Source organism: Acomys minous (assembly GCF_964271855.1).
Source record: "Acomys minous genome assembly, chromosome: 5".
In the NCBI taxonomy this organism is placed as follows: Eukaryota; Metazoa; Chordata; class Mammalia; order Rodentia; family Muridae; genus Acomys; species Acomys minous.
The window spans coordinates 19353112-19371213 of NC_140494.1; the positions used below are offsets into that span (position 1 = coordinate 19353112).

At 37.1% G+C, this 18102-nt stretch overlaps 1 protein-coding gene across 2 annotated transcripts in view; it reads left to right on the forward strand.

Annotated features, from left to right (window-relative positions):
- PLXDC2 (plexin domain containing 2) overlaps positions 1 to 18102 on the forward strand; it is a 400556-nt gene that overhangs the window by 334857 nt on the left and 47597 nt on the right. Inside the window, exons 10-12 of one of the 2 annotated variants that reach the window (XM_084783674.1) lie at positions 6350 to 6410; positions 12979 to 13126; positions 14458 to 14496. In XM_084783674.1, coding sequence (XP_084639800.1) covers positions 6350 to 6410; positions 12979 to 13126; positions 14458 to 14496 — 248 coding nt within the window. Of the gene's footprint in view, positions 1 to 6349; positions 6417 to 12978; positions 13127 to 14457; positions 14497 to 18102 lie in introns of both variants that reach the window. The other variant, XM_084783673.1, reaches the window with a different exon arrangement.

Here is an 18102-nt window from a genome sequence, read left to right on the forward strand (position 1 = left end):
GTGGGAAGAAGTTCTCTTCTATTCATAGTTGTCTGCTTTCTTGTATGCCTCCTACATAGCTGTTCTTGAGATATTAAAAACAGCATTTTCTAAAGAATTATTATGTACCAGCCTTTTGCTTTTTATGGTTATTTCATGCCCCTTTATTTTATTGATGAGCATGTAAGGGCAGAAAAGGAAAAACAACAAAATTCCAAACAGATGTGAGGAACAATACTGGGGTATTTGTTGCATATGGCACTATTATGGTCAATATTGTACTGCATATTTTTATATTTTTAAATCATTAGGAAAGTACATTGTGAATGTTTTGAGCACAAAATGTATTTGAGGTGATAGATAAGTTTGTTAGCTTTTTACAATTTTTATTAAATATTTTGTTTACATGTACATTTATATTATTACACATATACATGATAAACTGCCTACAGCAAGAAGAACCATGACACAATCAGAAATTATATAAATGTTACATTCTTAGTATTTTGGCTATTTATATTTGGCAGCCTTGAAGAAAACATTATTCCTAAATTTGTGCATCTAAAATTATGAATTTAAGTCAATGTCTATCATATCTCATCATTATCAACTTAAAACATCTATCTAGACCTAAAGTCATCTTAACCTCTAAACAACTAAGGAAATACAACTTAATTAATAAGATTAATTGTAAAACTAAACTATCTTGTCTTCCACCTCATTAGAGACTTGAAAAAAATAACATTGATTACCTGGGTATACAGGAAGTACAGGTTAGCAGCTTCCCAAATGAGAAGATGACAAAGATAGTCTGCTGAATTCTCAGATAGTCTCAGAATTCTCTCTAATGTGGCAGCATCATTTTCAGCCTTCTGGCCCAATATATCTGACAGACATATTTGTGAGGCAGAAACTATTGAGGACTTACCTTGTCTTGGCTGTTTGGCCATCGACTCTACCTACATCCAAGCTTCCCCCTTGTGAGGCAGAATTCTGTCAGTAGTAGAAATGAGGACATTTTGTCCAGTGACTTGTTTGCTACATTTGAAGCCATCTCCATAAAGAGGTTCTTTGATGCTCATCATCTTCTTTGAGGTAGGCTGGGTATTGCCAGGAGTTAACCAAATGCTTCAGTTGCTGTGCCACAGCAGAACAGGGCAGCTCCTAGGAAAGAAAGCTTCCAATCCGAATTGCTCCAGCATTTCAAACTGTCCTACATAGGACTCTAATTAAACCTGAAATTTCTCAATATTTAGAAACCAGACCACAGATGCTGTTCCTAGCTTGTTTAACCATTTCCCCAATTTTATTTGGGACTCTACAAAGGTATTATTCACCCCAAATCATCCAGAAGAAACCTTAAGAAACAACACCCCATTTTCCTTAAGGGGGATTGGGTAGGTTTTTGGTTGCCTTCTTGGCTTATAAATGTTTGTTAGCTAATTTAACTGAATAATTTCATATTGTGGTATCACTTTACTTAACATATGTGTGTATGTGTGTGTGTGTGTGTGTGGGTGGGTGGGTGGGTGGGTGTGTGAGTGTGGGTGTGGGTGGTGTGATGTGTGTATGTGCACATGAATATGTGTGTGGCTAAATGCCTGCTTTACAACAAACATTTAAAATATCTTAGTTGTTCTAAGTAATATCTTGGTCGTGGGCATGCAGGAAAACTGGCAACTGAAGAAAAACCTATTTCAGCTGTCACAATACAATAAAATCTTTTTTCAAAAATAAGGAAAATTTTAGTGTGGAGAAATGGTTCAACGGTTAAGAGTGCTTGCTGCTCTTGGGCAGGATCCAAGTTCTGTTCCCAGCATCTAAGTTAGGAAGCTCAGAATTGCTGTTAACTGTAACTCCAGCTTCAATCCCAAGGAGATTTGACACCTCTGACCTCCACAGGCACTTACAGCCAAGAATGTATGCACACACACACACACACACACACACACACACACACACTAAATCTTTAAAAGGAGAGACAGAAACATGCCTAAGAACAAAGTTCTAATTCAAGCACCTTATTTTTAGTCATGTTTTCTTGAAAGCCTTGTAGGATAGACTTCAACACAGCTGGTTGTAATATTGATTCTTTCATGTTGTATCAAGGCAAGGAGGAGGATTTGCTGCTGGTGCTCTAGGGAGACAGGTGTCTTTCTGAGCAGAGAGAGAAGGCTTACATTTTGGATGACAAATTTGGTGTTCCAGACATCTGTATTGTGGAAGAAGGTAGCGATGACCACCAAAGACAAGTGGTTTCCTTCTGTTGGATGTGATGAGCAAGCATGAGGATGGTTTTATTAGATGGACTGTACAAGTGGCATTGGTCCTGTTCCTGTGGGAAAGCAGGAGCGTCTGAATGTCAGTATTGGAAGAAGAAGGAAGGGAGATGCTGAGCTCCAGTTGACAGAGAATCTTGTTCAATTCATTCGGTTATCTGGCATCACAGATTAGCACTGCTAGTAAATCAAGACACTAAGACATTCATGGCCAGTGTCTCTCTGTGTGAGTGTGTTAAGGAGCAGGGGGGGTTAAGAAACATCTCAAAGAGGACTGGCAAGCATTTACCAAAGTTTAGAAATGATACAAATTTCCATAGCACACATACAATTGTACTTACCTACTACTGTTGGATAGTATTTGGGTTAGTGAATTTAAAAAATATATCAGAAAAGGAAACTTCAGTTTTACTCAGTTTCCATGTAGGTATATGTCTGAGTATACATATGTAGTCTGTATGTGCAGGAACATGTGTACATGTTTGCAAACATGAATGTAGAGGCTGGGGTAGGATGTCTTCTTTAATCATTCTTTTACTTTTTCAAACATGACCTAATAAATTCAGCTGAACTCGTCAGCCACCAAGCCTCAGGGACTGTTTTTAGTACCTGACTAATAGCTTTTAAGTGTTCATATAGCAAAACCAACAAGAAAACCAAATTCTAATTTGTCATAATACAATATACCATATTTTTAAAAGGCCAGCCCATTCTACAGAGTGAGTCTAGGACAGCCAGGGATATAGGAGAAATTCTGTCTTGAAAAACAAGGCAAAACAAAACAAAGAAAGCAAGCAGCCAAGAAAGAAAGAAAGAAAGAAAGAAAGAAAGAAAGAAGGAAAGAAGGAAACAAGAAAGAAGAAAAGAAGGAAAAAAGAAACAAAGTGTTCTTAAGAAAAATTCCATGGGCCAATCTAACCCAATCTCTATTTACCTGGCACTGTTTTCTATAAGTGCTGGTCACCTAAACTTAAGTTCTCATGTTGGATTGGAAAGCCCTTAGCCCATTGAGCCACCTCCCTGGACCTCGTTGTGCCCAGTTTTGAAGCAAATCTTACTTACGTTGCCATTCTCAGTCCTTCCTGCCTTCCATAAACTACAGAAAATTACTAGGATATGAATTGTGAATAAACAAGTGAGTTACTTAATTGACTTCACGTAGAACTTAATTTCACACAATGTAACTCGGGGATTATTTAATATACCAAGGAAACTGTGTGTTCTAATTTTTCCCTGGTAAATTTAACAAATCAAGTCACTCACTTTTCTAAGATCAGATGATATTCAGTGACCCAGTTGTAAGAGTTGGCATTACTTTATTGTAAGTTATAAGTTAATATATCCCAGTCATACTTTTAAGTTAGACTATATGAAAACAAACTGTATTTTTCAATTATCCGTTCCACTTCCTTACTATTGGTTAAATGACTCCTCAAATTTTTTTTCAAGAAAAAGAAAAAAGGTATATTCACTTATCAAACGTTTCAACACATTCTTTAATATTTAAACAGACTTCAGAGATAAAAAGAAGAGACCTTAGTCATCTCACTAGCCCAGAAATAGATACCACATACCTTAGTGTCACTGAGCAACAGAGATAGCTGCAGCCATCTGGACATACCCAGGATCAGGATGCCAAAGCTCACATGCACATTTATGCCGCCTTTGAGCTTGCTCAACACATGTGCTTAGTGCAGCACAGCCAGGCTCCAGTGGGTCAATCGTTCAGTGGGTCAGCCTGGAGGGAGCCATACATATGGTCTGCCTTGTGGATAAGAAAGTTGTTTTCACATTCCATTTGAATTAAATTATGCTCTTTTAGGCACAGCTCTGTCTCTGGTGAGGACTCTTTTTTAAAAAGCCATCCTGTAAACTCGTTACAAAACAAGTAAAGAACAAAAAGAAGGTTGCAAATTAAAACCATAAGCACAGTGAGAAATATTAAATAAGAGTTGGATGATATATAGTCATCTTGTTAAGTAAATATATTCCTATTAGATTAAGATATATCACCACATTATTAACTATAAATATATATCCAATTATTAAAATTAAGCAGAAGCATAAATATTCTTAGTACCAATAGACTGTCAAAACTAATTTGAATTTCTACACAAAAACTATCATATGAGTCAGATATATTAGATGGAAACAGTATAGTATGACTCTGACTAAAATGTAAAATAATCTCAATCAAATTTAGCCATTAAGTCATGAGTAAATGGGGCATGTAGATGACTTAGTGGGCAAGAACACTTGCTACACAAGCTTAAGAGTTGGAGTTCAAATCCCCCAAATTCTTGGCAAAAGCTGGGTGTAGTCTCATGTGCACCTGTAAGCCGAGTGCTTTGGGAGGTTCAAGATGGAGCTTACAGGGCCTTGATGGCCACTGATCCAGTTACAGGTCCAGTGAGAAACTTTATTTGAAGGGAATAAGGCACAGAATAATAGAACAGGACACCAAATTCTCCTCTGGCCCCTGTGTGCCCCAGGCACTCACAAGCACACATGGGCATATACTAAACGTACAAAGAACTACAAGTACAAGGCACACATACACTTATTAATTCATACACACACACATACACACACACACACACACACACTACATTGTTAGGAAAGTAAAAGTAAATGAACTGCTATATGAAAGATAAAAGTGGAAGGATACAAGGGTGGTCACAACAGACACGCTCTGGGTCGAAACTGCTGGATCATGAAGATGAATGTGATGTAAACAATAAATAAAACAGACCAAAAAGTACTCCAGTTGAAGGAAAGACTATAAACAAGATCTTACCGAGCTGGTGCTTGCCAAGTCAGACCTGTTTTGACGCAACCTAATCATGCATAGCTGAACATTCTCCCTAAGCACACTTGGGCTCACTGGAGGGACTCCCATGGCTCAGAAAAGCTGTCATGCTCAAAGCTGCCATTTATTGTAGAGAAAGAAATGAATTGAAAGTAGGATTGGGAAAAGATCCATCAGACATAGCCCAGCCGACCCTGTGACCATAGGCACTAACTCCCATCTGTCCTCTTTTAGCAGCAATGTGTTGTCGACCAAGGAGCTCAAACTGCTTTGAGGTCCAGGGTTCTCATTAGAGATGGAACTTGCCTGCCATTGACCTTATTTATATCTCAGGCTCCTGCTCTCCTCAAGTCAACCTATTCAAAATGGACCACTCACGCTAAGTTATGTCATCAGCATAGCCTGTCCTACAGAGCCCAAGAGTTAAGATCATACTTCCATCAAGCAGGTTTTAAAGCAGTGGCTCTCAGAGTGTGGGTTGAGACCCCTTTGGGGGTAAAATGATCCTTTCACAGGGGTCACATATCAGATATCCTTCATATCAGATGTTTACATTATGATTTGTAACAGTAGCAAGATTACAGTTATGAAGTAGCAACAAACATAATTTTGTTGTTGTAGGTCATCACAACATGAGGAACTGTATGAAAGGGTCACAGCATTAGGAAGGTGGAGATCCATTGGTTTAAAGATTTATTCCCTGGAAGCTGTTCAAAACCTCTGAGTTTACATTAAGCATCAGTCAAATTAGGCTAAGGCTCAGGCCTATTGGGATGGAAATGGCCTGCTAGTGACCTTATTTGTCTCTCAGGCTCCAGCTCTCCACAAGGCAACCTCTTCAGATTGGACCAGGAACCTATCCCGGCCCAGACAATCAGGAGCTTATGAGATAGGAATATATAAATCAATGTCCAAGAGGTGTTTTTAAACGATGGCTACAAATAATTGTATATATTTATTTTAGTGATTAACTAGGAAAATGAGGGGGGAAACGGCCAACATTATGTAATTGTGAGTTGTTTGTTTGTCTTAGGGTTGTCAGCGTTGTGTAGTGTGTTCAGCCTCAGAAGAGTGATGCGTTGCTGTATGTGGTGATGGCCGTAGAACAGGGAATAAGTGATGTCATAAATAGCAAACTGTGTTTTTCCTGTATTCAGCTCACCAGAAGAACATGGATGTCGTGCTAAACTGGAAAATCTGAGAACTCTCTATTTACCAGTGTTTTGTTTTGTTTTTTTTCTGTTCCTCTCTTTACATGCTATGCCTCCTCTCATCTTTGAAGATGCTCCAGTGGATTTGATCGCCATCGGCAGGACTGGGTGGATAGTGGATGCCCGGAAGAGGTACAGGTGTGTGCTCTGCTATAAATAACTGTGACCAACTTTACGTAAATTACAATCTAACTTTACGTAAATTACAATCTAATTTAGTTATTAAAAACAAAAACTGAAGACGCTGAAAGTGAATCCTTAATGTGAGCCAAACATTGGGGTTAGTTACTTTCGTATACTATCTCAGTTTATTATTACCCATCCTCTGAAGGGAAGAAGAAGCATTGGAGGGATGTGTGGTTGGAGTGTGTATGAAAGCTCACAGCATGAGGCACTGGCTGGGGAACTGGAGAGCCAGGATTTTTATCTTAGATGCACAAAAGGCAAATTTCCTAAATATTTGCTCATTTTTTGTCATTCAAGTAGTTATGTTCCTCTCTTAATCTAAACTAGCAAAAATAATGGTAGAAGGGGAAAAAATTGATTGCTGTGAACTGGTGTGCTATAATAATTGAGGACTAGTATAAAAGTATAGTAATGTGATTATCAATTTTATGTGAAAAAGCAATTTTAACCTAATTAAAGTTTTTCCTGACTCTTACTGCCAGTCATTTCAACAACACCTGTATCTTATAATGTTCATTAGTTATTCCTTTTTCCTTATTAAATGTATCTGTATGAATGTGTGTGCACCACATGCCTGCTATGTTCACAGTGGCCAGAAGAGGGCATTAGGTCCCTCCATCAGGAGATGGAGTAATGGATCATCCCTAATGTGGGTGTTGGGGTCCAGACTTCAGCTATCTTCAAGAGTAGTACACACTCCTAACCACTGATCAATCTCTCCAGAACCCACCTTTGTTAAGTTGTAAAGCATAAATTTGAATGGCAACTAACAATGACACAAATTTTCTCATTTAGGGAGTCTAGTTAAGCCACAGTGCTACCTAAGGAAACATTAGGAAGTTCATGGGTTAGTAGGACCTTTGTAAAAATATATGTGAGGTTAGAGGACTCATAAAAATCATGAGAAATACAATTTGAGACCATCCTAAGGCTAAGAAAGGATCTCAGTGATATAACAGCTGCCTTGTTATGTCTGAGGCCCATAGTCAAATCCCAGTACAACAAAGTTAAATTTAAGGTAAATAAATAAAAAGGAACACTTCTGAAATTCAACATGGAATATGCTTGTAATCCTAGCAGGCATGAGAATTATTAGTTTAAGGCTAACCTGGGACACATGGTGAAAATGTGCCAAAAACCCAATTAACCAACCAGCATTGTTGAACTTTTAAATGCAGTATTACTGACACAGCTTTAATATGATTTTTGACATTAACTTAGGGAATTAGAGTGTTTTGCATAAATCATCTATCTCAATTATCTGACATAATTCCAAAAAAACCACATTGATAAATCCATAATTGTGCTCTTACGTCCTTGTTTTTCCTTGCCTTAGTTAGGGTTTCTATTGCTGCAATGAAACACAAGGACTGAAAAGCCAATTGTGGAAGAAAAGCTTTGTAAATACAGGGCTTTCTATGCCTGTCCTTGCTCTGAATAATGACATGGAGACCTGTTATATGTATTAAAAGCTTCAGGCACTATAGCTGGGCAGATACCCAGCTATTCTACCCTCATAATACTGCCCTGGCCTACTTCCAAGCCATGTGGCTCATTAACTGCTATCTTAGTCTTGGTGTGGTACTTCCTTCATCCCTGTTCTACTGGTGACTCCCCCTCCCTCTGGTCCTGGCCTGAGACCCTCTCACTGGGCTAGTAAGTTCTGCCTTATCTTCTCCTGCCCATCTATTGGCTGCTCAGCTCTTTATTTAACCAATCAGAAGGTGAAGGAGAGCAATGTTTACAGCATACCAAAACAGGAGATGCTTTGTAATAGTGACAGTGCTAAAGTCTGACTGCAGCCAGATCTCTGGATACAGAAATCAGCATTTGAATTACACAGTGCACAAAAGCATCATCCCACAAGGGTTTATTTGGCTTAAATTTCTACATCACTGTTCATCGTTAAAAGAAGTCAGGACAGGAACCCAAACATGGCAGGCACATGGAGGCAGGAGCTGATACAGAATCAATGGAGGGGTGCTACTTGCTGGCTTGCTCTACATGGCTTGCTCAGCCCGCTTTCTTATAGAACCCAGGACCACCTGCTGAAGGATGACACCACCAACAATAAACCAACCATTAATTTAAAAAAAATGTCTTAGGCCTGATCTTATGGAGGCATTTTTCTCAATTGATAGAGTAATGGAACATACCTAAGGTGGGTGCTGGGGTCCAGACTTTCAGATAACTCTAATTTGTGTGTCAAGTTGACCTAAGACTATCCATCACACTCATGTAATCACAGTTTTCTCAAAAGATATTGAAATGAATATTCATAATTACATAAAGGCTCAGAATATGATCCAGATACTTAAGTTTCCTTGCTCCAGAGTAATCTTCATGTAAACGAAACTAGGCAGAGAAAAGTCTCCAGAGTACTTTGGTGGATAATTCACCATGCTCTGCAGACTGTGATGCCATTAAAGAAGGTTAGAAACTAATGCAGTCCATAATAATCCATGTTCCCTGTTTTCTGTAATTAAATTATCTGCATCACTAGTTTTGTGGTAAGCAATCCTTTCCTCACAGGTAAGTAAACAAGTTCATCAGCTCCAGTTCATTTTCCTTGCATATGAAGAGGGTTCAATATTTTCTCAGGTATAGGATATTGTGGTTAAAAAAATGAAGAAACCATGACTACAGGAACCAACACAGATAAGTGGAAAAACAACATTATTTTCCAGTGATGAATCCAGTCTGAGGAGTTGTATTCTTAATAGGGGAAAAGAGCTTAACAAAAGGAACAAACACACACACACACACACACACACACAAATTAATTTTTAAAAAAAAGGAACAAACACATTCTTGGTCGTTGATAGGTCCGGTGCTTAAATTTCACAGTGTAATCACAATACTCATTTTCATAGTGTACTTTACAATTACAGTGGTCTTATTAAAATGTTACACATTTTCTAAAGGAATTTAAAAATACTTTGTTAATTCTCATTTCCATTAAACCAACTAGTTCTGTTACCACCACCACCATCACAATGGTCCCATGGTAGTACCCCTTTAGCTCTGGCTTGAGCTATCCCAACAACTGTCACCTTGGCCTCCTTGTTTCACAACCTACAGCCAGAGAGATTTTCTCAAACACTGTACATAGACATTGCACCTCTGAATAACACATCCACCGTGTTGTGCGTGGTGTTCTGCTTCACTGAACTAAGTGAGCAGTGCATATTGAATATATTTTAAAATGTGCCTGGCCGGAGCACTTTAGTTTTATAGCCATGTGCTTTGTGTAAAATGACTTTTGATATCAGAGAGAGAGAGAGAGAGAGAGAGAGAGAGAGAGAGAGAGAGAGAGAATTTGTGTTTATGTATGCATGTGTGTTGGGGTCTTTTACTTGCATGTGTATAAATTGCCTGTGGAAGCCAGAAGAAGGCATCAGATCCTCTGAAATTAGAGTTACAGATGGTTGTCAGCCACCATGTTGGTGCTGAGAATTGAATCTAGTTCCTCTGGAAACACAGGCAATATTCTTAATTCTGAGTCATCTCTTTAGTCCCCGGTATCAATATTTTATAAACGTATACTTCTAAATATTTTAATCTACGTCATTCACAAGAAGATCTTCATTCTAATGAATGGTATGTGGGCACTTTACATTCTGAATTTCACTTTAGTTTCGGTAGTGCACACAACTTGTTTATTGGTTTTGCTAACTCTCTCCCGACTCTTTTTCTTTGTGCTTCTTTCATTTCCTGTAATTAGAGGTATGCATTAATTAATCTTAATCTGTGGAAATTTCCAGTACCAGGGTAGATAATGCTTTCTGCCAAAGAGGATTAGTGTGTAGGACTCTGTGGGTTTCAGTGTACCCCTGATTCTGCCTTCACAGGAGTAAAATATTTGTTTTTCACTCCATCTAATACCTATGCGAGCTTGGTCTCCTTTCAGCAATATTGGTACTGGCATTTGTTCCTCCAAGCCAACTCTGCTTTTATATGTGTGTTTTTAAGTGTTGTTTAATGTACACTGTTCCTACTGTCTTTAGAGTGTATAGAATTTATTAGAGGGGGATGGAAAGATAATGAAAAGTTGTGTTTAGATATTTTCTTTATGTCTTACAAATGCTCATATCTCTTTAAAATTTATATTATATACACAATCAACTTTTTTTGTAAATGCAAAAGCAAAGCAAATCCAAGATTTTGCCTTAAACACAAAGGTATTGAGTACTGCTCACTGAGAGCAATGAACAGTAAATTCCATCCCAGACTTCTTTATTTTTGAGATGTCTGAGACATCCACATGCATATGTCCCTTCAATACATGAATATTTGAGCTTGCCTTTCCAGAGGAGAAGGTCAACATGAGATGTATGTTTGTAAACACTCAACATCAAGATGTTAACTGAAATCCTGGGAATAGAGATGGAAGTGCAGGAGAAAGCACAGAAAAGGGAAGGTCAAACTTAGCAAGAATCACCAACCTAAAAGGCAGCATTGTGCAAAAGGAGCAGGGGCTCTGTCAAAGAGGAGTCAGATGATAGGTGAATATGTGCTATAAAATAATAATAATAATAATATAATAATAATATAATAATAATAATAATAATAATAATAATAGTGAGTATCTGTTTACCAATGTTAGTTAGCTGTAGGTTACCATTGGGAGGTTTAGTAACTATGGAGCTGCATGAAAATACTGATTGGAGAAAGTCCAAGTTGGACTGAGTAACAGTAAGCCTGTAATTAAGTGGGGAACATGAGAGGCTGAGATGCCCAAGCTACACCGAGTTCCTTGCAGGTCTGAAGATGACTGGATGGAAAAGTAGAACACTGCAATATCAGGATGTACTGTGCAGCAGTAGGAGGACGGAGTGTAAGATTAGGCATGTCTGAATGCTAGCAATATCAAGACGCCAGAGAATTACAAATGACTAATGTTGAAAAGCAAACATTTCATCTGAAGAACAAGTTCCCAGAACCGAGGAAGTGAGCTGAGTTGAATACAGCTGGAAAGAATTTCTATAGGGAGTAGTAGCTGTCTTCTGGAATAGAAGGAAGAGGAGATGTTTTCAGGTAGAAACAAGTATAATGATTTGTAATTTTAAAAAAAAAGCCCTGTTGATGGCCTCCTTCATCAAGGAAATGAAAGGCGAGCCAAGGGCAAAACAGAGAGAATCAGTAGAGGATTGTTCAGTAGAATGAGGGAATTGGTTCCATGTCCTTTGAACATATGGTCATCCAAGTACGGAATCATTTCCAGGTACCATTGATATTCCAAATGAGAAAGCAGATTAGTCTGTGGGTTTCCAATGACGATGACTGTTCTGTCCTACCTGCCTTTGGAGTGGGCATGATTAAGGTAGATCTTTTGCTTTGTTCAGAATTGGGCATTTTCCAAAAAGATACTTGAAGGCACTGAAAAGTTAGGAGGAGGAGGAGTTGAAGAAGGGTGACTGAAGCGGAGCAATTGTTATGCATTCAGTGGAGAAGAATTACAGTGGAAGGATGCCCGAATGGAAGGAAATAAGATAAGTGAACTTGGAGAACAGCTCTGGAAATTTCCATATGAAGATGGGGAATAGTGGATGATAGCTTAGGGATGAGTCAGAGCTAAAGTGGTCATTGGGTCCTGGGGGCAGAGGAAACATGGTGACTTGAGTAGAGAATAAGCCTTCATATGTCTGAGTATTGAAAAAAAAATGCTTCCCAGGGACCCTACATTCATTGGTCATATTCTTCCACTAAAGACAAGACAGTTACTTTCAGATATGTCGTGAGCACTGCCTATGTTCAGAGCAGCCACCTATCTTGGGAGCAATGGAGTCATTCGAAACACAAAGGGGTTGTCTGCAACATCAACATCTAACTATAGACTTTGGAGTCCTTACAAGTGAAAACTATGGGACTTATTTTTGTAGGTTATAAGGACTAAAAACAAAAAAGCTGTGTTTCTTCCTGGTGTCTTCTGTATATCCCTGCTGGGGAGAATTAGTCTGTGTTTACATGAGGGCTTTATCTGTGTGGTTTTGGATATTTCACAAGAGAAAACCAAATTTCAAATCTCCACTCAAGCTGGAGTGGGTTTTGAGATCATAAAAGAGCCAGGAGCAATTAGGCCATGTTTAAGATAGAGCAGTGTCCATTTGGGATGAAGAGCATGTGTTCCTCTTCCATGCATACAAATAAATGTTACACCTTTGTACAGGCACAGGCTTTTCTTCTAAATTTATTGGTTTTTACCTTTCGCTATCACATCTGATATCATATATATATATATAATGAAAGCAAGATACAAAGCAAAATACAAAAACAGTGATACAAAAGGTTAAACAGGTAAAAATGATGACTCAAAATATCTAAAGAAATATTCTATGCCTTCCTCTCTCTCTTCTATCTTATAAACTTTATAAATTAGCAAAATATATAAATACTCTAGAGACAGTCTTTTGTGTTTTACAGTCCAATGTCTTTGATATAACTTTTAAAAACACAAATGTTCCATCCAGTGTGCTGCATTTCATTTTTTGTTTGTTTGTTTCTTTCCTACTAGTCAAAAGAGAAGATGTGTGAGAGAACAGAGCCAGCTGAGACTTCTCAAACTACCACGACCTCACACACAACCTCCATGCAATTCAGGGTCCTGACCACCACCAGGAGAGCCGTGACATCACAGCTGCCCACCAGCCTGCCTACAGAAGGTGCCCCACGGTTGTTTGCTTATTTTTATAGGAAAGAAAAGATTACTGGGTAATTCCTCTTTACTGGAGGAAAAGAATATTGTTTGGCCCATTAACTTTCTTGAGCGTTTTTCAGATTCAGAATTACATGATCAGAAAACATAGGCTGGTGTTCTTTTCATCTGTTCATCTTCTTATTAAGTCTTAGTGGTTATCCATACTCTGGCTTTTTGTTCTCCCTAGGAAAAGAAATGCAGGCAGGCTTCTTGTCATTTGACTAAACTTAGCAGTCATAAAACTACATTCTGATACAGGACTCCAAAGAAATATGCACATAAAATGACTGTTGATGTGAACTTCTAAACAATAGATAATTCTACTCACATGGTTTGATATACTACTACTTTCTGAATGCAACCTATCACAGACACACTGGGAATAATGCAAAAATGGCTCTTGAAAGGTATTTCTTTTTCTGGAGAAGACGAAGCTACTAAAGTGTTCATGTCAAGGTAACTTTGTGTGTGAAGGAAATATAACAGCCAATATTTCATAACTTTTTACCTTATATGGTACTAGTAAAAAATAGGGATGAAATGATATTTTTCACGGGATAACATGGATTCATATCTTATAGTCATAAGTGTTGCTTTCTCTGGAGTAGAAACTTAAATTTGAAGCCTTAGGTTTTAATTGAAGTTTAGGTAGATATTATAAAGTAAGTGGAATAAAGAGGAGTGGAGGGCAAATGTCAAGTGCATTGTATTTCTCTTAAAAGCAACATATACTTAAATTCAATTTATTTTGGATTATTAATCTAAAGACTGTGAAAAATGCCTCAATTGAAAGTAAAATATAACCTTTGAAATGGAAAATATACCCTATGTTTATACATTCAGAATAAGACATTTCCATGAATTATTTTGGTCTTATTTTTTTTTTTTTTGCTGATATAAATTTTTATGATAAATCTTTAAGTATTGATAAATCCTAACTGTTCCTGTTAATTTTTAGTGTTTCTAGTCTTTATTTCAAGTAAATAAAGTCCTGCTCTAAGTTGTTTTAGAAAGTTAAAATTATATTTCAAGCTGTAATTATAGTTTTTAATCATTCTCACGGAACTGAGTCTCAGATATGCTACTAATACCTTAGCCAAAACAACCTCTGAGAGAAATTTTATTGCTATATCATATACAGTTATATCTTGCTGCCATGCTAAACTAGAAATTACTCTCAATAAATTATAAAAAGCAAGTATTAGAGTTAAGCCAGTTAATTCAGTTACCCAGTGTGAGATTTATTCACCTTTAAAAATCTTTTTCTGTCACAATAACTTCCAATTTCTTTTTCAGATGACACGAAGATAGCACTGCATCTCAAAGACAGTGGAGGTAGGAGTGCACGCCTTTTCTTTTGTAAATGCTTACAGATGATAATTCATTGCATTCACTTTAATATGACAAAGGGGCATGTGGGATTCCTAACCCTAACAGAATAGAGTTAGATTTCATTCCTGTTGCTGTTTAGCATGTGAAGAATTTCGTAAATTGGGTTGAGAAATGAAACAAAACCCTAATCCTTTTGTTTGTGTACACAAGTGCATGATCTCAACCACCAGCTATGAGGTAGGACAATCACCCATGTGGTTTGCTGGGTTCTGTTGTTCTGCCCTTCAGTCATTGTGTGTGTAATATTCTATGCAGCTGCGGGCACTTGCTTCAAAAGTGTTTTTCACTGAAATATATGGTTCCTTGTTTTGCACATACAATCAAAGTATGGAAATAGGTTATGCTAGGACATGCATGAATATGCAAAGAACAAAATTTACATATTCAAAGAACATTTTTACCACTAAAAGAGTTTTTCTAAGAGAACTTAGAAATATCTCTACTGGTGTTTGAAATTTTGATGAAAGGCGTTTTTTAACTAAACAATTCCAAGAACAATATGAATTATGTCTTTAATTTTTTTATTAAGTTGTATTAGCTCATGGGTTATCCTGTGGATATGCTGGATTTAGTAAGACTTTTTTTTTTTCATAAGAAATTCTTTATTTGGTTCAAGAAGAGCTGCTTCTTCTTAATAGTGTGGGTTACACAGACTTGAGAACATTTTGACAGTGTGCTATGCATGGGTTACTTCTGTAGCCTCATATGATTTATTAGCTAAAACTCACTCAGGAATCAAAAGAAATACATATATATGATCATGAGTTGTAGACCAGCCTCAGATAGTAAGGAGAACTTGTCACAAAAATAAGAGCAACAAAAATTGACAGAAAAGTGTATGGGGGAGCAAGAAAGAAGATAGACAGATAGATATATACATACATACAATAGATAGCAGATAGATAATAGATGATAGAAAGATAGATGATAGATAGATAGATAGATAGATAGATAGATAGATAGATAGATAGATCGATGGATATATAGATTGATATGGGAGATAGTTTATAGGTGATATAGTTGGGAGTGTTTCCCTTGCAGTTGTAGAAAATAGTTCCTAAATTACTCAATCTGTGTTAAATAACCAATGTTCTATGCATGTGTGAACATATCTAGTGTTTACATCAGCAAATATCATTGTACCTGTTATCTTATTGCCTGTAGTGTTTTTATGCACTAATTTCTTATTAATGCATTGATTCAGTACATAAATACATTTATAGATGATCACTGTGAATTACAGTTGTAAAAATCTAAAATCACAGTGTTCAAAAGATGTTAGCAATTTTCAAACTCAAGATTTCTTCCAGAGAGAAATGTTGATAAGTATCTTTTGATCCTAAATCCTAATATTGGAACACCCCACTCTGAAGAATGTGGAGACACTGTATTCTGTAAAGTGGGGTATTTGTTCCCACTGTTTGCTGATTATTTCTCTAGTCCTTTTTCTATGTAAAGGAGGCATTCCCAAGAGGCTTCTGGGGTTTCTATTTCTGTTATATTTGTGATTTTAAAATATTTAACATGGGTAGAAGTTTCATGCTGGCTTTATTTTTCTTTGTTCTTTCATTTTTCTTTCCTTGCTTTTGTTTTTGTTTTGTTTTTCATTTTAACCTGCTTGAAAAAGTCTGTCATGTGAACAGGAAAAAACAAAGCAAACAAATTTTTAAAAATCAAAGAATTCCTATGATTTTTTTTCATTAAATAAGTATGAGGTTCTTTGAGTGGAAGATTACTAAAGTTTCACCAGTGAAAAATGGCCTACAGCCTTATTTACTTACCTATCCATTCAATTGTTTCTTCTGACTGCTTGCTGCATAAAGCACTGATGCAGGCCTGAGGCTTCCAATAGCAGGTAATTGTTAGACAGATAGTTTACTTCAGTGAATATGTCCTCCAAAGAATCTTCAAAATAATTATGAAGATATTACATCTTGTATTTCTCCAGTATTTGGCTATAAAATTGTTTTAGAAGTAGCCTGTCACAGAACTGTTTCTTATAATCCACATTGAATGTAGATCTCTAAAATATTACCAGTTATTCCTCAATAATATAATTAGTTTTGCTTCAAGCATCAAAGAATCACACAACTAAAAATGTTCATAAACTGTGCATAAGAAATAGATCATGATGGTAGGGAAAAGTTAAATAAACCCATGTAATAAAAATGTAGCATTTTGAAGCCACTCAACAATGAGTTGTTGGATTTTCAAATAGTATTTAGATCACTGATACAGCAAGGAGCCCCCAGAATGCCAAATTATCACAATAAGAGTGAACATTGCTCACATCTAGGATTGTTTCAGCTTTTCTCCTGAAAACATTCAAGCATGGGTACCGTGGACTGGTTCAATTGAGTCAAGCTGTGTCTCTTCTAAAGGATGCTTGGCTGCAGACAGCTTGACAGACTTCCTGAAGCATACCACAGGCCTTGGGTTTGTGCCCCCGCTATATCCTTGGAGTTCTGATATCTCTGGTCAAGCTTGGTACCCATACATTTCCATAATTAAAAATAATGATGTAAATATTTTAAAGTGGTACAGAAAATTAGATTCTCTAGCATGACTTGAGGCCCTGAATTCAGTTCCCAATACCACAAAAACAGAAATAGATTGAAAACAAACAAACAAACAATTTGTTAGAGTTCACTTGGGAATATGTAGAGATGGGGACCTATGTGGGAGACGGCCTGCCAGTGATGGCTTCATAAATTCGCTTCTGCCTCACAGTATAAGTCTCTTACTTATGTTCAACCTGAACATAAGGAATGCTATCAATAAGCTATTTTACTTACACCTACTACAGTTTATTTGTTTTCTATAATAATTGATTATGCTTATTAATGTTGAAAAACGAGATTTCCTTTTCCATATAATCTCATATTGGTTTCCATTTTTTCTGTTCTGCTAAAAACAGGATGCTTTGATACTCCCTTATAAACCAGAGACATCACAATCAGTAGCACCTACTCTACAAACCCAACACAGAGCCAATCTCCTGTGCTCACATTTTAATTCACAGTTCTTTCAGCCTTCTTGGCTTCTTTAGAAATTCTTGTTTAATTCACCCGCAAGAGAACCTACATTGCAGCATGTTGATCACGCTAATTCAGGAATGAATGCCTGTAGAGTAAATGACTGAGAAAAGCTAACAGAGAGAAGGCTTGATGCTCCTGTGGAAAGCCTGGTTAAACTCAGGTCCACCGTGTTCCGTTTGCTATTTCTGTGCTTAGTCCTAAGACATTTTGTTAGAGCATTATTCTGACTTTTACAAAACTGCTTCTGAGGGTGAAGGGGTTTGTTTGTTTGTTTTTGTTTTGTTTTGTCTGTTGTGGCAGATCAAGCATCTACTGTTACATTTATCCTTCAGTCAATTTATTTTTTGTCTTTCATACATAAATCATCAAGGCAACATGACTTTCACTGTCTTTGTGTTGCTTTTTTGTGTTTTTCATCTGCTTCCTTTGTGTAGATCAGTCTCAGAAGTAGAGGGAGACTGTTATTTCCTTTTGACAGGCTATTGAGTATCCATCACCTTCTGTTTGGAAC